The sequence below is a fragment of the Numenius arquata genome, chromosome 16, assembly GCF_964106895.1.
Source record: "Numenius arquata chromosome 16, bNumArq3.hap1.1, whole genome shotgun sequence".
NCBI lineage: Eukaryota > Metazoa > Chordata > Aves > Charadriiformes > Scolopacidae > Numenius > Numenius arquata.
The window spans coordinates 8722498-8744456 of NC_133591.1; the positions used below are offsets into that span (position 1 = coordinate 8722498).

Consider the following 21959-nt stretch of genomic DNA (forward strand, 5'->3'; position numbering starts at 1 on the left):
TTGTCTTTACTTGTTTCTCTTCCCACAAAATACTGCTCCCTTGAGGTTTTCCAGGGCACGGTGGAGACATGAGGATTTTAAAGGTGCTTGTGTATGGAAAAAAAGCAGGGAAGCCTGACAAGACATTGCCCTGGAGTGTCCTTGGGCAGCGTGTGCCAGGCAGGGTCCTTGCCCGCAGGCATCCTCTTTTTCCTGATAATCGGGGTACGGCTCAGAGCTCTGATTGAATTCCATGGAGGAAAATACTGCTGTATTTGTGTGTTGTTTTGGTTTTTAAATAGTCGCTCTTGACTTTCTTTCATGGAGTTTTTAATTTTGCTTTCCTGAGCTTTGGGGTTCCCACTCCTTCTCAAATTCCTTCTGGGCAAGGGTGATTTGACAGTCTGACCCTGACAGGGTTTCGGTTTTGAGCCTCAGTCCTTTTCTCTGACGAAGAGCTGCAGCAGCCTTTTTTTCTGCAGGCAGTCTCTTCTCTGGCTCCCTGCTCTCTGCCTGGGAAGGCTGGGTTTAGTGACAAGGCTTGGCTGTCACAGGAGGTTGCCCCTCTGTGCTGTAGCTGAGAGAGGCTGGTTTGTGGTGTGGGTTAATTTGCCTCCCACAGGAGCAGGTCATGCAGCGTGGGTATTTTCAGGTGCACACGTAGCAGTTACTACTCATTAGATGTTGGTGGGAGTTTGTGTTCAGTGCTTTGTGGAGACCATGCCATGCAGCTAGGGAGGATCAAGCCTGCAGCATCGCTTGCTGTTCAGGATTGTTATTTAATCCCTCAGAATCATATCCGATTCCTGATTCTCTATCCTGTAACTTTCCTGTCCTTGCTGCTGCAGTTCAGGAAAGGAGGTGGCCTTTCACAGGCATCAGTGTCTTTTCTTTCTGGGACAGCAGAGTCCCAGGAGAGAGATTCCCTTGCTTAGTCAGTGCTGCTCATCCGCACTCAGGTCCAGCAGCTACCACATGCAAGTCACGTACTGCTTCACAGCACGTCGTCACCCATCAGGTAGCAGAAGCTTTCGATCTGGCACGTCTGTTGCTTCTGGTGGTGCGTGAGACATCTTGCACAGTGCAGACTGCTCCCTGCCTCCTGGCAGCTGAAGAAAACAAAAATAGAGCTGGCCTCAGGTGAACTAGGCATATATGTAGGCATTGCCACATGCAGGCTTATACCTGGTGAAGGTGACAGAGGGCAGGAAAAAAACCCTGTTGGTGCAGCAAATACTTCCCTGCCCATCTTTCTTTTGGCTTTAATGGAACCCCATGGCGTTGAAGTTACTCGTTTGGGGTCCCATGCATGGATGGAGATTGGGAGGTGCAGGGAGAAGTGGAAGTAGCACCTAAAGCATTTCTTTCTTTTACTCTAGTTGTGAAGAAGCTGAATGAGCTTTATAAATCCAGTGTGTCATCCTGTCACTGCCTCAACATGAGACTCCAGAGGTTTTTCTTGGACAAACAGAAACTCATGGATCGGATCAACAGCATCACCGCTGAGAAGCTCATCTTCAGCTATGCTGTGCAAATGGTAATAACCATACGGTGCCTGGGAGCAGGGTTAACACGGAGCCAGTGTCGGGCATTAGCAGATCCTGCTGGTGGCCTCAGCAGATGGTTTTACTCATGACACTGTGTGCAGCCTCTGGAGGCTGGGCAAGGGTGGTGTTTGTGCAGCTGAGGGGCTGTGCTGGGAAAGCTGAGTCTGGTCTGGGAGTAACCTCTTGACATGGGGTTGTTGTCCACAGGTGCAGTCTGCAGCCCTGGATGAGATGTTCCACCACAGAGAGGACTGTGCACAGAGGTACCACAAGGCTCTGCTGCTGATGGAGGGGCTCCTGAACATCATCACTGAACAGGGGGACATAGAAAACATCAATAAATGTGAGTGTTCAGTGACTTTTTTTTCTCCTACTAGAACATGTGTTTTTCTAGCTTCATGGTTCAAAAATTTCAGTACCCAACATCCTTTTTTTTCTTTGGCTACATCTTGGTGGACATAGCAGAGAACTCTTGGCTTGTTATAGCTCCTTGCAGCCTGGCCTCCTGCTTTCCCAGCAGGAAAACTGTTAGAAATGCAGGTCCCTGTTCTGAGCCACATTTTGAGAGCTTCCCATGTAGAGTGATTGCCAGGGCTTTGTTGGAGCTTTTGATGCATGAAAGAACTTGCCAAAGGAAGTGGTTTGGCAGCAGCAGGGGCCTGGGTTTGGTTTCCAGCCGGCACCATCGCCGTGATTGCACAGAGCACTTGGGAACATGAGACTGCAGCGGCTTTTGGGCAGAGATGGCCGACCAGCACAACAAGGGCTCCTTCCAACATGTCTTCTGAAACAGGACTGCTGGCCTGCCTGGTGCCCCAGCCCTGGCTGGGCAGGCAGCAGACAAACATCTTTCTCATCAGCAAGTGCTTGCTGTAGCAGTGAAAGCTGAACTCTTACCTACTTGCCATCATTTGGCTTCCTCTCCCAGGGACAGATGGACCACTCTGGCTGCTTCTCCGAGCTGTCACCTCTCTTGCCCTCTCCCTTTGTTGTGAGGGGTGTTACTCTCTGCTGCCGCACGCCCTGCAGCGAATGCTTGTGGAGTGTAACGAGCTGACCTCACTGGCTCTGAGCGCACTTTCCTTGCCCTTATGGCCGGGGTTAATCCCCTCCGTCATCTCCCTCTATGGGAGGCAGGTGCAGGGATGAGGGACGGCCATTGTCTGTTAGAGCAGCTCGACTTCACCTCAGTGTCTGGACAGCAGAAGGGAAGGGGCTCAGCCGGCAAACCCTGCCTCTCCCCTCCGCTGGCTACTGAATGCCGTTCCTGGGCCGGCATCCGGAGTGCTGCCAGGCTGCTCTAGTCATCTGTGTAGGCAGAGCTCTCGGATTGGTAATGAGAGGAGAGATTTCTGGCTCCCAGGCAATCAGTTAGTTAATTATCACCAACTTTCACAGCTGACATGAGGCTCACTGAAGGAGAGCAAAGGGAGATTGGCAGGTGGTGTGTGGTACTGGAGAACTGAGTGACTAGGGAATACTAAGTAGTTTCTATTGTACCCTTTCTTACCAAACCTAAATCACACCTTTTGTCCAGAGATACAGCTAATGCATCTAATAGATTTCTTTTCCCAGTTGATATCCTGGTATTGCCTGTTTTACTGCACGTTCCAGCTTCCTGATTAGGCTGTTCTCTGGTAGGCTGTAGTGGGTGTGCATTTCATTTTACGTCTCGGGTATATGATCACTTATTTCTGAAAAGTGAAATGGTGATCAGAGAAATACAGCAAGTTTTCCTGTGGGAGGAATGAATTCACTAAACATTTAGCTTTTGAGAGAGTCTTGGGCTCGGACGGTGAGAACTGGGCGCTGCCCGTGCCGGGCTGGGCTTGGTCTCTCAGTTGGAAGCAATGACAAATGGCACTGGGGACCTCGAGTCATCTTGCCTGCTGGCAAAAGCCGCTCCAGTTGGTAAAAGTGAATAAATTGTCCCAGGGGTTCTTATCACATCTTGGTACCTCTGTCAGAGCTGCTGCGTCCTGGCTTTTGCTGTTGGATCTCCAGTTATTCAGCCCTTTCACCTGTCTCTTCCCAGCATGGTGTTTGCAGTCAGGTCCTCAACAAGTCTAGATTGATATGAGGTAGCGAATCTGGAAGGGCTGCTTAGATTTGCTGACACACTTTTTTTTTTTTTTTTTTTTTTTTTTTTTTTTTTATGTCTCCAGCATGTTTTGGTAGTCTTTACATTGCCTGGAAAACGAGAAGTTGATTTCTTTTATTGGGTTTTTTTTTCTCTCCCAGGTAAGCTGTGCATCGAGCGCAGGCTGTCAGCTCTGCTGTCGGGGTTCTGTGCCTGATTTCAGTGTTGTTCTTCTTCACGCGCCTCGCCCCAGCTGATCACTTTGTTTCCAACGGCTGCTGCTGTGGTGGGAAACGATTTTGGCAGTAGGAGACCTGGAGGATGAACTGCTCCATGTTTTGTATTTTGACATTTTGGGAAGTCGTTCCACAGAGCGGGATTCCTTCGCAGGGATGTGTGACTGCAGCAAGCACAAATGCTTCCCTGCCCAAAAGCCTGGGCGAAGACGTAGCCGATGTGGAAAGGTTTCCCTCGTTGGCAGAGGGGATGAAGGATAGAAATCCGCTTCTTCCCAGCACTTTGAAGGATAAGACTGCCACCTGTCCCTCTTGCTTAAGAACGGGGTATTCCAGTGCTGTGTCCATTGCAGGCAATGGATGTGCTGAAGCTGCCGGCTGCAGTTACCGTTGGAGGGTGTCGTTCAGAAATCAAGGCCAGTTCGTGTACTTTCCCCTGTCCCACCTGGGAGCCAACCATCTTGAAGCTTCCTGGCCACCTGAGGCTCCCCGTCTTTCTCTCCTTTGTCCCTTCTCCTACACGTTTATGCCTTGGAGGGCTTACGGAACGGCGGAGAGGAGGGAGTCTGCTCCCTTTTGCCTGAGTGTTGCTGAAGTGGCTCCCACCTCTGCAGACTTACCAGGCAGGGCAGAGGACATGCTGCTGCTGGGGCAGTTTCCGTCTCCCGTGGCCGCGTGTGGGCTCTCTGCGCCTGGACGGGCAAACGGCACAGGGAAGGAGACTGTGCAGGGAACAGGAGGACGACAGAAAGCGTGGCGTGACGCTCCTGTGTTTGTAAGAAGCCAAAATGAATCCGTTCCTCCCTCGGTCCCCGAGCTCAGCGGGACGGAGGTGGCAGTCGGCGGGCTGCTGAGCCTGGCTGCAGCACATATCTGCCAGGAGACGGCCCAGCGCTGCCCTGCTTTCAGCTGTGGGCTCGGCAGCCCCTGTCCCAGCCCCCCCGAACTGCAAACACTAGCTTTGTGAATCAAAGGAGCACTTTACACACTATGGGAACTGTGAGAAGTTGACTTTGCATCACACAACAACCCAGGAACATCACGACTGTTAGGAATGCTGTTGTTCTTATTCCTTTCCTTGCTTCCTGGTTGTTTTATTGCACTACGTGTGTGCGTATATTAATATGTATTCCTAAGGGTGAATATATATTGATATATATATATGGTTTGTGTGTAACTGTACGTATTTAACTGTACTGTATCTTGTGAGTGCGAGGCAAAAAGCACTGCGGAGTCTGTGCTGTTCCTCCTCCACACCAGGCAAAGCTGACTGGCAGTACCAAGATGTGTTTTGTTTTTGTTTATTTTTTATTTAAATGTTCTTTTAAGGACAGTCAGTACAAAGCTCCGTGCTTTCTAAGAGCTCAAGAACAGGCGTTAAGATCCTACACACTTACAATTGGAAACGCATTTTTTTAAGAAGTTTTATTTGCTGCTTCATTTTTTTTTTATAAAGAAATCTTGTAGTGTTCAGTTGTACGTTCAGCATTTCTTTTAAGGAGACTGTAGCCAAATGAGACTGCGGGTGCGAGTGGCTGGATCCAGTTGAGGCTTCGGATGCTGTGAGCATGAGCGTGAGAGGATGGAGAGCTGCTGCCTTTCCCTCTGTCTGCGTGCGCGCGTGTGTGTGTCTTAATTTATCAGAGTCGTGGCAGTATTTTGTTAGCGCTGGGCAGAAAAGTATCTTTGAAAGCAACTCGAAACCTCAGGCTTTGTTTTTGGGGATCCAAAAATATTTTGCACGTGGTGGTTAAGTCCTCATTGCTTTTTTTTCCTCTCAACGTTGGCACATTCAGTGTGATACTTTACAAGGGTTTCAGGAGCAATTTAATTGACTTTGGAGCTGGCATCGTCTTTGGCAATGTGGGTGTTTCTGATCGCAGAGCAGAAATGCCAACACAGAAATTTAAAAATATTTCCGATTGCCCCAACCAGGGAAGCTTAAGTGTAGCTTTCACAAATGCTTCAGCATTGGGCCGCTGTTACATCGTACGTTTGCAGCCTGCTGCTTCTGTGGCCGTTTGTGCTTATGCCTGGGAAAAAAAGAAAAGGAAAAAAAAAAAAAAAGAGATTATAAACATCAAAACATCCAGCCGACCCCCCCCCAGCCTGTGGCCGGGAAAGCCGAGGAGACCCAGACTGCTTCCCCAAAGGTGTCAGCGGTTGTGCAAAGGGCTATGGTGCCGGCAGGAGCGGGGCAGGGGGAGAGCACTGAGCCAGGAGGGACCCTGCAGCACCGACACCGCTCCGCACCCCCCGGGCATCACCCTCCCTCTGTGTGGCGAGCTCAGCACTAACCTTCCAGCTGTACTTAATTACTTGAATGTACCAAAATTGTCCACATTCAATGTACACAAGTATATACTGCTCCAAAAAATTGTGGTTTACAGGCCTACAACCAATATATATGTATGTGTTTGTGTATATACATACCAGGATGTGTGTATGTGTGTGTATGTAGAGATACACACGCAAACACAAACGTGTATATATATGTTTTCTCTCAATACTTGAAACTTAGTCACTGTGCTTGAATGAAAAAAACACAAAAACACACAAAAAAAAACCCAAAATGGGGGGAAAAAATAGAAAAATCAGACAGGTGATTTATTTTGCCATCACTTTGACTTTTTTTTTTATCTAACTGCATGTAGCGTGAAACCAACTTTTTTGGTGAAAAATATTTATTGCTTTGTAGACCATAAGGTATGCAAAAAAAAAGAAAAAAAAAAAAAGAAAAAGAAAACACCCCAAAAACCAGTCCCCACCCACTGTTGAAGTTGCTAGTGTAGGCCACCTGCTATTGTCATGGCTTTGTTACTGTTGCAGCGTTCGTGTGTAGCGTCTTTAATAGATTTCAAGAAACCTCAGTCTAATAAACACGTATCTTCAGGTTTGTGAGAGCGTATGATGATGTTCTTTATAAGGTAATGCTTGATACTTTGTCAACATTTTTTATTTGTGTTTTGTGTGACTTTTTTTTTTGGCTTTAAATTGTACAACACCAATTTAAGAAAATAAAATTGATTTGAAATTGTTAGTGGCCTGTTTTCAGTTTATCGCTGCAGTTAGTGCAAGGTATTTAATGGGTTTGGTTCTACCAGCATTGACTTTCAGGTGGAAGAAGTCACCCCCTTATTCCCAGAGGGTTAATGAAAAGTTGAGCTCTGCATCTGGGACGTGGGAGAGGTCCTGAATTCGTTAGTCCAGTCCTTGCACTCTTACAGAAGCTTCAGCAACAGAAGCGCAAAGTTTCGGGAGCCAAATACCATCATTCCACCAAACGCTTCCCAAAACTCCGCTTGCTGGAGCGTGCGTGTTGCTGTTGGCCATGAGCATCCCCGGGGAGGGTCCTGCCCTCCGGCCCCGCTGTGACTCAGCATCGCCCCATACACTCACGGGCGCTGCATTGTGGGTTTGTAAGAAAAGACCCTGTTTCAAAATCTTAATTGACCATCAGCTGGAATTGTTTTTTCTTGCTGAGCCCTATTTATAACTTGTTTCCTGCCCCTGCCTTTCCCAGCACAGAGAATTGGAGCCCACGTGTTTGCTCCGTGAGAACGGTCCTGCCTGGAGACGCCGGCTCTGCTCACGTGTCCATGCCAACTCAGGCACAGGGAGAGATGGTTCTTTTTCCCCGCAGAGTTGCCCCGTGCTGAGGCAGTGGCAGCTGGGGACAACTCTGAGAAGATGCACTTCGATGTGGTGAAAATGTGGTGGTACAACCTGGGCGAGACCCTACGGCAGCCCTCGGAAACCGGTCAGAGCTAAATAAATACAAACACTGGAACACTGGTTGTGCTTATAGTCTGGCAGCCCAGCACACTCGGACCTTTGCTTTTGGGGGGGGGTTTGTGGGGGTTGGTTTGTTTTAACACATAAAGCCCCCTTTTGTAGAAAAACCTTGTGTGTGTTTGTTCTCTGCAGCATGGGATTGTGGTAAAGAATATATAGATATATATATTTATGTACAAGTTACTGATGCTGAGGTTAAGGGAGGGTGCTTCTTTTAAAGCTGCCTGTGAAAAAGTTTAAAGGTTCTGGTGGAAAAATCTGTAGCCAAATGAAAGACGGAGCCCTGTGTCACGTGCCCGTGTGGCTTGAGAGCACTCTGCTGAATCCACGGGACACCCACAGGCAGCGGAGCAGGGGGGAAAGCACTCGCTGGGAAGACTTAACAGAAATAAAGAGTCTCTTCTAAAAGCATTAAACCGTGGAGCCCAAACAGTTCCAAATTGCACAACTCTCTAGATGTTGACTGTGACGTTACGTCGCTGTTGACTCTCGGAGAAAACAAACCCGAGCGATTCTTCCAGGGCATTTGGCCCCGTTCCTGCATTTTATATTTAGTTGTTGGTAAGGACATCAGCAAAAACATGCTCATTCAACTCTGAAAGATCAGAGGTGGCTTAGTGACATCAAGGAAGTAGAAGCGGGTGGGTGTGTGTTGAACCAAGGCGATACAAAGATCCAACGATTCCGCTTCTCGTTACCAGCTTTGTTAAAGCTGTATTTCAGGAGGAGTTAACTCCTTCACAGCATGTCTTAGCTCTGCAGTGTTGGACATGGCCACAGCCTCCTGCGGTGGCATGTGGTGGCCTCTATGTGCTGGCTGATGGTCCTGCTCAGCCGTGTGGGGCAAGTGGTCAGGTTTTTGGTGACGGAGGGGGAAAGGCTGCCTGGCAGGGAGGCAACGTGCTACCCCAGCTCTGCAGGGCAGGAGACAGTGCTCCCCAGACAAATCCTAGCGGTTGGATTTATTTAAATTTATTACCATAAATGTAGTGCTGGTGGTGGGTGCCATTCCCTGGATGAGGAATGGCACGTAGTGCGGGGATACAAACTTCCCTGGGACGTTTCTGTTCTAAAAACAGCATTTTTAGGGACAATAGAGTTGAAACCACCCCCCCTCCTGGGAGATGAAATCTGGCAGGCGATATGAACGCTTTCCAAAAACTTGTTAAATAACGTATTTCTAAGAATGAGCTTATGCAAATAATGTCAAACACAGGTTTCTTCCCTTAGAGTGGACAGAGGGTACCCACGTCTCCAAATGTTTACCGTTATCCTTCACGAGCCCGCACTGGGACTCAGATGCTGCCATTAGAGATCCCTGGGAGCTGGACCCGGCCACCTTGGGCTGTCGCACACCCGTGGCCGTGCCCACAGCATGGCCCAGATCCACAGCCCCGGTGCAAGACGAGTCAGCTCCCAAAAAGTCATTCCTGAATCTGCAGTGCAGGAGGCATCGTGCTGCAGACCTGCGGCACATGGGGTTCCTGGCTTCGGCTCCTTCTCAGCTCCTGCTGCGCCCGAGTGTTGGCTTACCTGGGCAGAGGGATCGTTAATAGGCTGCGGCAGGGAATTACGAGTCTGCTGCAGGTAATCCTGAAACACAAGTGAACCGTTGCTAAACTTCTCCCAATTCAGGTCTTGTTTTAGGCAGCCGAGTCACTTCCAAGTGAGAAGACGCTGGCCTGTGTTACAGAAGGAGAGGCTGGCAGAGGAAAAACACTCGACTTGGTCTCAAACAGGAATTGTCCACAGCTGAAAGAGCTTCCAGTGCTTCTCCCTCGTGTTCTGTGTGCTTATCTCCAGCTGGTGCCCTGCTACACAAGGTGTTCCTCGTCCCTTGCAGCGCAGCAGGTCTCCAGCACCCAGCATGACGGTAAAGAGCTTTTCAATCACGTTTGCTGTCTCCTGAACTTCTAGTGCCTGCAGCAGAGAATATTTGCCCAAATAAGAAAAATTTATCTCCGCAAATTTGCTTTGGGTTTGCCTTCCCAGCACTGCAATGAAGATCTGCCTGCTGCGAGTCTCAGGGTACGCACCAACCCTCAGCCCCCACCTCTGCCGGGGGACAGAAGGGCTGTGGGTTTCATGCTCTGCAGGAGCCGGTTGGTTCCCCGCACTCCCCACCCAGCCCTTGGAATCAGTAGGGATCAGTTCAGCAGGTTTTTTCTTCCCCTTAACAGAAAACAATTTGAAGGTAATGTCCTTCAAGAAACAGCGTTCCTTCAGAGTTTTTTTTTATTGATTTAAAAGAAATTCTATTTCTCTGAAAATTTAAAGCAAGTCCTCTTGAAACAAATATGTTATTTTTTCAAAGCAGTCTTTGTGGAGGCAGAGGAGAAAGTCGCAGGGACAATGTCACCACAGCAAAGAGGAAAAGGCTGCTCAGGGAGGGCTGAGCATCGCGTGTGGCCATGTGGTCCGCTCTGCTGGCCACAGGGGCCAGACTAACGTGTCCCCAGGGTGGAAGAAGTGGGTCCCCAGCCAGGGGCTGTAGCTGCATGTCCTGTGGCAGGGAGACACTGTGGGGCCGTGCATAAGGCTGTGTTCCCCAGGAAAGCGCCAAGAGGAGTGGGAAGCTCTGGGGAGGAGAAGGCGGCCCCAGAGCCCTGCCCGCAGGCTGCCACCAGCTGGGCCTGACCCTGCTCTGGCCGTGAGCCGTGGGTGGCCTTGGGGAGCAGGGTGGCCAAGGAAGGGAGAGAGGGAAGGATCCAGCAAGGAATTGCCCCCGAGATACTTTGAAGGACCCTCTTCAAAGGGTGAGGTGTGAGCGCTCTTATAAACCAATGCTGAGTGAGGACTGAGACCAATGTCATCATGAAAATGAAATTAATATGCCCCAAAACATGGCTCCGCAGGGACCCCTGTCCTGCAGCTACTTTACTCTCCGTGCCAGCTGTTCGACAAAGGTGTAATCGTCCCCGCATCCCCAGCTGCATTCATACCTAGAAAGCTTTTACAAGGCTGATTTCACTGCTGAGTAACCTTGATGGCAGCATTCTCACTTAAGGCCAAGCAGATGTACCATTCAATGCACTTTAATTTTATCAGTCCTATTAAACACGTATGACGTGTTCTGCTCCTCAGATGAACAGCAGGGAACTTCGCAAACTGTTTGCTCCAGTTCCAATTTAATTCTGGGTACTTGTGTGCGAGGAATGAAACTCCTTGTTTAATTCCTGAAGATGCTGGGTGCTCGCTGTGCATTGCAAGTCATCTCCAAGCAAGTGTGCTGGCTTTGCAGGCCCCACACGGCGATCTGCAATGGGGCCTCCTGCTCCTCGCCAGAAACTGCAGCCGTGTCCCTGCTGCCTTGTCACTTGAGTTACACATCCCCCAGGGTCTGCCTTCCCGGTGCCGACTCCCATAGAACTGGCCCAGAGCAGCAGCTCCGGCAAGTCACTTTAGTTTCTCCTTGCCTTTGGTAGCTCTCTGTTTAAAGATAAAACAGATAAATTAAAGAGAAAGAGGCAGCAGGTGCTGTGGCAGGTTGAGAGCAGAGCTTGTGCTGCCTGTTTTGAAGCTCCTTTGCTGCTCTTGGAGCGGGTAAGGGGCTGGGGTACTAAAGCTGTTTCCCTCCTGGGGATATCCACTCAAGTCTTTCTCTTGTCTCACCACTGTTTTTCCATATGGGCTGGGGCCTTCTTTCCTCTCTCAAATTTAGCTGAAATGAGCCAAATTCAGAAATCACAGCAGGGAGAGCGGAGGAAGCAACGGTGGTGGACAGACAGGCAGCACGATTGCATAAGCTTCACTTCCTAAGGAAATGAGGCAAAAAAAGATTCAGATGCCCTGGTTGAAGCGATAGAGAAATTTGTATTCCCGTTTCCCGTGGCAGCAGTGCCGCACTGTGACAGGCGATCTTCTATCACTTCTCTAAAGAAAGTGCAGCTGGGACCATGTGATAAATCTTCCCCTTGCCCCATGCCGCTACTGAAATAACTCAGAAGTGTCGGTTCAAAAAAGGACGTGCTGCATTTCTTCCCCTTATTAGCAGAAATAACAAGCCTGCATTTGATAATCTGGCCTGCTTGGAAACATCAACCCTTCCATTTTCCATCTGAATGACTAAATGGAGCTCTCTTACACTAATCTCACAGCGTGCCAGGGAACCCACGTCCTCTCTGGGTAGCTCCGTCCTACAAAGCGCTGAAGCTCGTAGCGTAACGTGACAATTTCCAGGTGCATTTGGCTTTTCCGGAGGTACATGCTGTTGCCTGATAAGGGTGCCTATTGTACTCCGCTTTCCCATTAAGTGCATCGCTGCAGATAAAACTTGTTGCAGAAGACATGAGCATGATAGTTGTTTGAGAAAGCCAGCTGGAGGAAAACCTGATGGGAAAACGAGACCATAGGTGCCTGTGCTTGATACCGGCACAAGCTTCTGCTGCGTGGAAAGGGGGGGACGAGGGACAACATTATATCCCTCTGGGGACCATGGAACCATGAGCTTTTAATGACAGCCCTGTGACTGCAAGGTTGCTGGTAGCACCAGTTTCCCCAGGTGCGTTTGTAAGGGAAAAATGGACTGGTTTACTGACTTACACAGCTAGTATTTACCACAGTAATGTATTTGTTAGTTTGCCCTTTTCCCTGCTCTTGCTCGATTTAATAACTTGACAGGCTTTTTGCTTGTGGTGGCTCCCGAGGGCCAGCGTGCGGCAGGGGGACTGCGGGCACTTTACTGGGAAGGCGGGAGGCAGGCTGGCCCGCAGGGAGCCACTACAGAGAGTCCCCGAGCAGGCCTCGGTCACCTCCCCATCCCTTTCTAAATCTCACCCGGCCGCTACCCGGCCAGATGCTCCCGGAAGGACCAGGCTCGATATAAGGAACCAAGAGGACCGGGCCGTGGCACTGACGGGGACGGGTTTGGTCCCGAGGACGGGAACCCCTTCCGCCGGCCCAACGCCCGGCCTCGGCCCCGACCGCGCCGCCGCTCCCCTCAGAGCCGCCGCTCCTCCCAACGCCGCCCCTCAGCCCCGCCTCTCAGCCCCGCCCCCCTCCCCTCAGCCCCGCCCTGCTCCCCTCAGCCCCGCCCTGCTCCCCTCAGCCCCGCCCCTCGCCCGCAGTGTCCCCGCGCGGCCGCCGTAGGGCGGCACGTGGCTCTCCCGCGGCGCGCCCGCGCGGTGGCGTCGTTCCGCAGCGCCCGCGTAAGTGGCGGCGGGAGGCTGGGGCTGAGGGGGGCGGCGGTGGCGGCGCCCGTGGTCTCTCTCGCGGTCTCTCTCGCCCGTTGCGTCTGCGCTCGGGGGCGATGCTGCGGCTGTGGTGGGGGCTGAGGGTCGTGAGCTGCGGCCTGTCTGCCGCGGGAAGCGCGGCGTGCGGCGGGCCCCGGCGCCGGCTGCCTGGCGTAGGTCCCCGCCGCGGCAGTGGGGAGGGGGAGAGGCCGGGCAGGCCGCAGGGTGAACCGTCTCGGCTCGCCCTCTCCTCGCCCTGCCGGTCTCTCTGCAGGCCGGGCTGCGGTGATGGCCTCACGGGAGGTGACATGGGCTCAGGGGGAGCGGGGGTGGGTGCCCTTTCCTGCCGTCAGCATCTTAAACGGCCCGGGGTGCCCCCTCTGCTGCTCCCGGGCGTGGAACTGACGCTTTTTGCCTCATTTTTTTGCTGAGTCCTGTCCGCTGTTTGTCCCTGGCAGGCTCTCGCGATGGCTGAGGATCTGAGAGCAGCAGTTGCCAGCCAGACGAAGAGACTGAGCAGCAGCGGCGAGGTGGTTGACAGGCTAGAAGAGAATGGACATCAGAATAAAAGGCTGAAGAGCAATGTGGATGAGGAAGATGCAGAGGATCAGAATAAAAGGTCGCCCAAAAGGAAGATTGTGTTGTTGATGGCATATTCAGGGAAAGGCTACCATGGGATGCAAGTATGTGGTTTGGCAAAAGAACACGTCCTGCTTTTTGTTTGAAGCCTGTTGGGTTTATAACCGTAGTCGTGGTGAGGGAGTAGGGAAGCGGTTGCAGCTTGGAAAGCTGGGTCAGGAACAGAGCATGCCTGGGTTCAAATGGCTCGGTAGTCCTTGAATTAAAAAAGTCAGTGGAACGTCTCTGATAGTTGGTGATTCTAGGGAGCCTGCCTTTAGTATAGACCTTCAGTAGAAGATATTTCAAAAACTACTGCAGACAAGGCCCTTGAGACTGAAAGCACAGGCACTGCAGTTCTGTCAAAAACTGATGCACTGTCTAGTGATCCCCTTCTGACCCCTGCTGCTGTTTGGAGCTTTACATTTCAAAGCAGGTTGGCAAAGTTTCTTTTAGGTTGGACCTCAAGTTGTCTCACTGCATGCAGATTCCGGAGAACTGAGCTGTGGTATTTGAATGAAACAAATTTGCATCTATGTTTCTGTCTCTTGTACTTCTAAAAAGATTATCTGTACTTGAAGACATTTTAAATGCTCCTTTTTCTGATGCACTCTAATGGGGTGGCTTATGGCCGTTCAGAAACAGGGAAACTGTTGCAAGACTTCTGTGTTTGCACGTGGAAGAAAAGGGATGTTGCTTTGTTACCGCACCAGCTTTGGAGCAGTGCCCTGGCACCACGGTGTTGTGGCAGGTACTGGCAGCAAGAGGGTGATGATGCTCCATCTGCTGCTCCTCTCAGTGTACTGCAGCTCCATGCATGCTCTTTAGAAGCTCCACAGGATAATTGATAAGATTGCACACAGACAGGGAAGGGAGTCTTTTACGCTTATGCAACAAAGTAGATTTGTTCAACAGCAGTAAACCTTGTGCTTGTGGGCACATCCGTGTAAATGCCTGTCGGCTTCACTGCTCTCCTAATTGAGTGGTGTGTGTTGAAGGTGTGTGCTTTGAAGCCTTACACACAATTGGAGTTGTGCAAGCTGTTACAGCCCATCTGCAAGGGAGTGCAGAAGTCACTGGAGAAAACCATAGTGTGCATTATGCGACAGCTCAGGCGAACTGAGCCAAAGAACCCAATCTCATTTCTAGACGTGGAATTTGCAGGGGCTGGGTGTGAAGTGGCAGTTGTTAACTTGCAGGCACTGGAACGCTATTTCGTTGGTGCTGTTTCGTGCAGTTGAAGGAATCGTCATTGCAGAAGTACTGAACAGTGAAATTGCTAGAAATGATCTTGCAATAGCAGTAAAAGCTAAATCAGAATGTAGATGTTTTATTAACACTCTCTGGTAAAGCATAGTTCGTTTTGTTAGAGAATCACGGTGCTTTTAGGGCTGTGAAGGGATTAAAGAATTTCACAGCAATGTTCAATTAACAAAATTTTTCAGTTATCCAATTATTACTATTTATTCTATTTCATATTTTTACTGTATGTCCTCTTAGAGAAACGTGGGATCTTCACAGTTCAAGACAATTGAAGATGACTTAGTATCTGCCCTTGTTCAGTCAGGCTGCATCCCAGAAAACCATGGGGAAGATATGAAGAAAATGTCTTTTCAGCGCTGTGCTCGAACAGATAAGGTATGTTGGTTAGGGCCTGTGCTCTCAGAAACTCTGGTGTACCCCGCCAGTACTGCTGGGATTGACTGGTAAAGCATTGTCTCAAGTGAGATCCAATAGCAAATACCATTCACAGTGAATGTTGCTTGCAAATTTGCTTTTCATCCACTACTAAACTTAAGCACAAACAAATATTTAGAAGGTGCAGGATATTGATTAGATGGTGTTTGTAAAGCTGGCGCTTTATACCTAAACTTTGTCTTTTTCTGTCACGTCCATCTGCTTCAGCCTCCCAACCTGCTGCTGCTCCTCCTTGTTGTTGCTGCCTGGCTGATGTGGTGCTTGAGAGTTTAGCTGCATCTCGGTTGTTTTTAATCCTGTCACAGTGGGGTTCTGAGTCTGAATTGGAGTTCGTGGCTGATCTTACGCGAAAGTCATTTCAGTTGGTGCTTTACTTACTAGCAGTTAAATATAATAAGATGTCATGGAAGGGAATGTAGTGTTGCGCTATCTAAGGTTGCGAAGGTGCTGTATGGTTATACAGCACCAACAGGTCTTCCAGGAGTAGTCTGACTTGGATTTCTGCCTGTCACCTTGCCTTTGCCTCGCTTCAGCCTGAAATGACCAGTGAGAAAAAGGAATAAACTTGTTATTCAGCTATTTCAATTCTGCAAGTGCTGTACCAAAGCTTCCAAGGTACATAATTATGTGATTGTGTGTTTTATAGGGTGTGTCTGCAGCTGGACAGATTGTGTCGTTAAAGGTCAGGCTAATAGATGACATCTTAGAAAAGATCAATAACCATCTTCCTTCTCACATCAGAATTCTGGGTAAGGATACTGGAATGGGCAGAGAAAATGTTTTCAAAGAGGAGCTTTCTGCTGCAGAAGGTCTCTTCCTTGCCATTATAATTTTACTCATAAGCAGTTTAGTTTAAACATAAATCCATATGTTTTTGTTAGTTTGAAATTAGGGTCCTATAAATCTATCTTTTGATTGTATAATATTTTTAAAATATTCTTGTTGGTAGAAGAGAGATCACAATCAGGTTGTAACCTACTGATTCAAAAACTTAATGTCACTTTTAAAACAAGGTCTGAAGAGAGTCACTGGGGGATTCAACTCCAAGAACAAATGTGATGCCAGAACCTACTCTTACATGCTGCCAACGTTTGCCTTTGCCCATAAGGACCATGATGTGCAAGAAGAAGTTTATCGACTGGACAAAGAGACCCTTGAAAAAGTCAATAAACTGCTTGCGTGCTACAAGGGAACACACAACTTCCACAACTTCACATCTCAGAAGGGACCCAGGGACCCCAGTGCCAAGCGGTACATCATGGAGATGTACTGTGGAGAGCCCTTTGTGAGGGAAAACATAGAGTTTGCAGTGATCAAAGTGAAAGGTCAGAGTTTCATGATGCACCAAATACGGAAGATGATTGGGCTGGTGATAGCTATTGTGAAGGGCTATGCCGCTGAGTCCATCATAGAGCACAGCTGGGGAGAGGAGAAAGTAGATGTCCCCAAGGCTCCGGGACTTGGGCTGGTCTTGGAAAGAGTACACTTTGAAAAATACAACAGACGTTTTGGAAATGATGGGCTGCATGAGCCACTGGAGTGGACAGAGGAGGAGGAGAAGATTGCTGTTTTCAAAGAGCAGTATATCTATCCTACCATTATCAACACGGAAAAGGAGGAAAAATCCATGGCAAACTGGCTAAACACCCTCTCCATTCACGACTTCAACTCTTCTGCTGTTGGGATGCAAGCAAACCACAAAAATTCAAAGGTAATGATTGATGCCTTTATTTTATCAAATGGAAGCTGTCAAGTTGAAGTGGCCTCTTCCCTTAGTAACATTTTTGTTTTCCGTGAATATGCCATGCAAGATGACAGTCCTCTGGAGTATGAAATATGTATTATCTTTTCCATCTTTCATCTTTGTGCACTTGATGATAGTGGAATGAGCTATACAACGTGGTATTTTTGCAGGGTTTTGCATGGGGCAGTTGAGGGAGGGAGGAAGGGAATGCTTTAAAGCACAGGGCAATTTGCGGAATCTTAAACTGGCAACAGAAGTTGTGGACGCATTACCGTTGCGGATGCATTACCAGCCTTTGCTGTTGTGAAGCTGTTTGAGAGATGAGTTTTCGGGTTAACAATTTCCCTTTAAATACCTGCTGGCTTTTTGTGTTCTTTATTTTGGGCTAATTCTCATATTGTGTAATGCCCTGTTCACTAGATAAGGTTTGGAATCGGGGGAAAATTTAGGACCAGCTTTTTCAATTAAATCTGCTGTTAGCCCAGAATGGGCTGTCAGAACAACTGATGAGTAAAATGGAATATTGTGGAATCTGATTTCTGACAACAGGAACTGCTGTTAGCTGTAAGTTGCAATAAAACAAAGGTGTAGAATACGTTTTTGACAAAAAGAAAATTTCAAGCTAAAGATTTTTTATTTTTTTTTCTGGCTGAGATGTAGAATAGCCTCACAAGAAACGAGTGGAAAGATGTTTGGAGCATGCTAGAAGTAGGTTGGAAACTACATGAGGAATCTTGAGTCAAACTCACAAAGTATTTCTTTAAATTCACAACTTAAAATACAGGAAGTCCCTGATCAACCCGACCTAACTTTGAATCAAGCCCTGCTTGAGTCGGGGCTTGGACTTGATGACCTAAAGACACCTTACAGTTCTGTATGTAATTCAAGATTTTCTTGGTCGGAGGGCTGACAAATCCCTGAAGGACAAATGTTGAGCAGGACTAAAACTTCTGTGTAGTGCAACTCAGAACAAAATAATAGCCTTTTTTTTTTTTTTTTCACATAATGTAGTCCTTAAAATTAACTTTATTTTGTGTAGGTAATGATGCTGCTCTGAAGAACGGTAGGTTTAATACTGTCTCTGCCATTTTTTGTTTGAGTACAAGAAAGAGTTTCAACATATAAAGTAAAATTTACAGCCTTGTTGAATAGTACAAGCAAGATACCAGAAATTTCTCAGGGTTATTTTTGTACTTGTAATTGTTTTTCTGAAGTATTGTGCTGTATGAGGGCATTTGTGACAGGAGGGTATGACAAAATGCCACATTAGTTTGGTTAAATGGAACCCAACGAGACCATGCGGTGCAGAGAGTCCTTACCCGGCTCAGGGGTCTTGATGATAATGTTGACAGGACTTCAGTGCTGACAGGTTCAGAACCACTGATGTATTGCTGGCAGGAGGCAGGTCTGCTGGCTTTAGATAAACTCGACCAAATGCAGTTTTGGCATCACGGTTAGCACAAGCACTCTGGAGAAGGATAAATAAGGGGATGATGTGACAGACTCCTTTGAGATTTTGCAGGCTGTTTGCACTTCAATGAGCTGTGCTTGCTGTTACAAAGGCAACTGTCTAAGTCTCTCAGAATTTGTTTTGTAGTAGGATATTAAATTGTCAATGTTAAATTCATGGGATCTGGAGGTTTATACGTTTTCAGCAAGTGCTGGTGAGAAAAAAAAAAAATAGTAACGACAGGCGTATTGTCATGTTCGCCTTTCTTTATAAAATCCTTTGATGACAATCATATCAGTCAAAATACTTGCTTCAAAAAGTTATGTAGACCCCCAAATTTATCACAATGTAATGACTTACTCCCAAAGGAGTGGCTCTCAGTTAAGAACTCAGACCAGTTTCCTTGTAAGTTGCTAACATTTGTAGTATTTCCCTAATACTACTTTGTACAACTGACTTTATTTTTAAACAAGTATTAGTGAGCCCTCACGTATCTCTAATACAGCTTGGACTAAATTCTATGCAGCAGACAAATAAAATTCTCAAATCTGGCTTCAGACAATGTAACAAACTTAAACTTTTGAGAGACTTGCATGAAAAAAGCACTTGTTAACTTCTCTTCTGCATTTATTTTAAACATGAGCATTTCATGCTATTATCCCACTATTGAGTTTCCCACGTACTGCAGGTTGTAATCATGTAAATATAAATGAGAAGAAATTTCTTCATCTTACAGTGAGTAATCCAATGTAAATTATTATTTAAGGTTTTTGTGGTTTTTTTGTGGGTTTTTTTTGCCACAAGATGTGTCATTTACTGTCACAGAGTGTGTTACAATAGATAGGTCCAAGACATGAAGTTGGGATCTAGCCCCATTTTCTTATACTTTTGGAGAAGTTTAAAGTCAATGTCTTTGATTTAGGTCTGTCTCTAGATGTAGATGAAATACTGACAAAGCATTTTCCGTTTTACTTTACAGAACAGCAGCGATCTCGAAGGCAGTGATGGTTGCGATGATGATTCCGACTGAACCAGTCAGTAAGTGGCTGGACGTGAGACCCTTACTGCTTGCAATTCCATTTGTCTACAAAAAAGTGGCCTTTCTAAATCCAAGAACCCAGTAAAGCAGGGGTTTGTGTGCTTGGAGAACAAGAACCGGATGCCCAGGAGAAACTGGGTGGGGAAGACAGTGCAGTAGAAAAAGTAAAAGAAGCTTTTTATGCCACTGACTGCTTCACCTGACTGATATACTTGAAAATAGTGTAATGGAAAGAAGCTTTCTAAAAGAATCTTGTAATGCAGGATATCTTAATTACTATTTGAATAACGTTTTTATTATGTTTACCTGGAAAATAGTATTTTAAATATGTGTAATATCTACATAAAGATGGGGTGAATAATTTTTATATACTCTTTTTTGATTATTACTATTATTGTGAAGTTATGACTCCATGAAATTTTGATTATTTTTTTGTTATTATTTTCTTCACCTTTACTTAACCTGATCTCTAAACACCATTAAGCTTTTTTTTTCCATGTCACCCATGACTTTCCTGTGGAATAACATGCATGGGTTAGGAACTCATTATGCTGACTGCTGTGAGTTCTTTTGGTATTAAAACAAATTTTCTGTTTTCTAAAGCTTTGCAATTCTAAAAGAAATGGTTCCTTACTCAGTGAGAGGTTTTCATTTTGGAATGTAGACTGAACCATGTATTTCAAGATGAAACCTTTTCTTTGGGAGATGTCATCCTCCCAGTATTGCCCACGTGCTCGGCCAGACTCGAGGGTGTAGATCCGCAGCCATGTGTGTAAATGGGCCTCTTCTGCCTGAGATGTTGTTTCATAGACCTGTAGTTGAGACGTGAGGAGAAGACGTAAATTAATTTTTAGGACTGCAATTCAAAGTGTGCAGCCGTGAAAGTTGTAGTGTTGCCTGTGGTGGATCACTAAATGTGTTGCTGCTGGTTTAGTATTTCTTGTTTTAGTGGAAAGTTATTTACCCTTCTGCTAGAATTGGGGTTGAATCAATTTAACATACGTGAAAGAAATGGTGCTGACTTTCTCTGGGCTTTAATCAACTCTGCCTTCACTTTGTGTAGTGTGAACTCTTAATTCCCATCAAGCTGCTCAGAACAGAGGAATGTGTGCAATGATGCAGGAAGCACACGTCTGAGGACTGTCTTCTTTGGGAATCCATTTTAATTTTCTGTGTTTTGGGGATCTGCATACTGTGGAGGTCTTGCTCTCCATTCCCCAACTGTGGTTTGACTTTGGTTCTTGTTTCCAATTCTCTGTGGAGGTGGTGGAAGAAAAAGCAAGTGAAGGCAGCAGTCTTCCTGCCCTCCCTGCCCGTGGAACGCTTCTGGAAGCGGTGGGATGAGGCTCTGCAAGCATTTGGGGATGGGTTCGAGTGCTTGATGTGCTTCCCTGGCTGGGTCTGTATGGAGACTTGCTCTGTAACATGGTTGTTATTGAATACGAGGAGTCAACTCCTTGCTCCTTCATTCAGCGGTTTCTGGCCAAAGCCTCTAATTTTATGGCTCCTTCTGGAATTTTTTTTCTTTCTTATTTTTGCCAGAGCACAGCTGTCCCTTAAAAAGGGATTTGCTTGTTTATTTTATCTGGGTTTTAGTTAGTGGTTTTTATTTTATTGTGACAGGCTTGCTCCATTTTATGGGAGCGAGTGTGTAAGTGTTCTGGAGAGGGACTCTGCCTGGAGTTTCATTTCTGTCCCTTGCTGGTTCATGCTGTTGACCTCATCTGCATTAGTCTTCTATCCAAAGCTCTTTTTTTCTACCCCTTTCAATCTGAGAAAAACGCCTTTATTGGCTTGTAACTAAGGCTCCCAAACTGACGTGTATCTCAGTTGAAATCAATGAGAATTCCTATTTATAGCCTTTGGAGAAAACATAATAAAAAAGGGTATTTCTTACCTCTTGGTACGCGTGCTGTTTTATTTCATGGGGATTATTAACTTAGTATTTCAGCTCTGTTTGCAGTGCAGGAGCTGAGTAAGAAAATTATTTAAAAAAAAAAAAAACAAAAAACAAAAGCCACAGAGGTGGTTTGTATTCTAAAACCGACTCTTTGAAAGGGCCCGACGCTGTGTGAGGGGGAAGAAAACAAGGACGGAGATGCAGAAGGCCCCTGTGGCGGGCAGAGGCCTCCAGGGACGGCCGCAGACTGGGGAAGGCGGAGGCCGGGCGCGTTGGAACAGATTCCTGAGAGGAAGGGCTGCATTTTAAGGGAAATGGGGCTCCTCCACCGCCTGATTTCGCCTCGACGCCGCCGAGCAGGAGGCGGCCGGCCCCGATCGGCGTCCGCGCATGCGCCGAGCTTGGCTGGTCCCTCCCGCCCTTGGCGGGTGGCACCGTCGGTGCCCCCCCCCGCGGTGAGAGGGGAATGGTATCGCTTGGGGGGGCGGGGCGAGGGGCGGCCACCGCCGCGGCCGCCAGGGGGCGCCGTGGTCGCTGTGCCCCGCGGGGCGCGGCGGGGCCAGGGCGTGTGGCGGGGCGGGGGAAGGGGACACCCCGCGGGGCGGGGGAGGAGGCCCGGTGAGGCCAGGGTGTGTGCCGGGCCGGGGGAACGGGTCACCGGGACACCGAGCGGTGTGAGAGGCGGGTGAGGGCAGGTCGGGG

At 47.8% G+C, this 21959-nt stretch overlaps 2 protein-coding genes across 4 annotated transcripts in view; both read left to right on the forward strand.

Moving 5' to 3' along the window:
- Positions 1–6554, forward strand: part of ULK1 (unc-51 like autophagy activating kinase 1) — an 80886-nt gene extending 74332 nt beyond the window's left edge. For both annotated transcript variants that reach the window (XM_074159327.1, XM_074159326.1), the window contains 3 exons: positions 1359–1516; positions 1734–1869; positions 3768–6554. In XM_074159327.1, the coding sequence (XP_074015428.1) occupies positions 1359–1516; positions 1734–1869; positions 3768–3823 (350 nt within the window). In that variant the 3' untranslated portion in view covers positions 3824–6554. The remainder of the gene's footprint in view (positions 1–1358; positions 1517–1733; positions 1870–3767) is intronic.
- A 6201-nt stretch (positions 6555–12755) lies between these two features.
- PUS1 (pseudouridine synthase 1) lies at positions 12756–21252 on the forward strand. Of its 2 annotated transcripts, none has more exons than XM_074159602.1 (6): positions 12756–12784; positions 13267–13491; positions 14927–15064; positions 15771–15873; positions 16138–16835; positions 19298–21252. In XM_074159602.1, exons 2-6 carry the CDS (start codon positions 13276–13278, stop codon positions 19346–19348), a joined length of 1206 nt encoding a protein of 401 aa, XP_074015703.1. In that variant the 5' UTR covers positions 12756–12784; positions 13267–13275; the 3' UTR covers positions 19349–21252. The 2 variants fall into 2 exon arrangements, with proteins under 2 accessions (XP_074015703.1, XP_074015702.1); XM_074159601.1 differs by lacking the exon at positions 12756–12784 and adding an exon at positions 12789–12981.
- Positions 21253–21959: the final 707 nt, after the last annotated feature.

Coding starts and splice junctions, on each gene's coding strand:
- PUS1 (XM_074159601.1), top strand. CDS start 12,886: ATGCTGCGGCTGTGGTGGGGGCTGAGGGTCGTGAGCTGCGGCCTGTCT. Junction 15,874..16,137: donor TTCTCACATCAGAATTCTGG/GTAAGGATACTG, acceptor TTTTAAAACAAG/GTCTGAAGAGAGTCACTGGG. Junction 16,836..19,297: donor CAAACCACAAAAATTCAAAG/GTAATGATTGAT, acceptor TTTACTTTACAG/AACAGCAGCGATCTCGAAGG.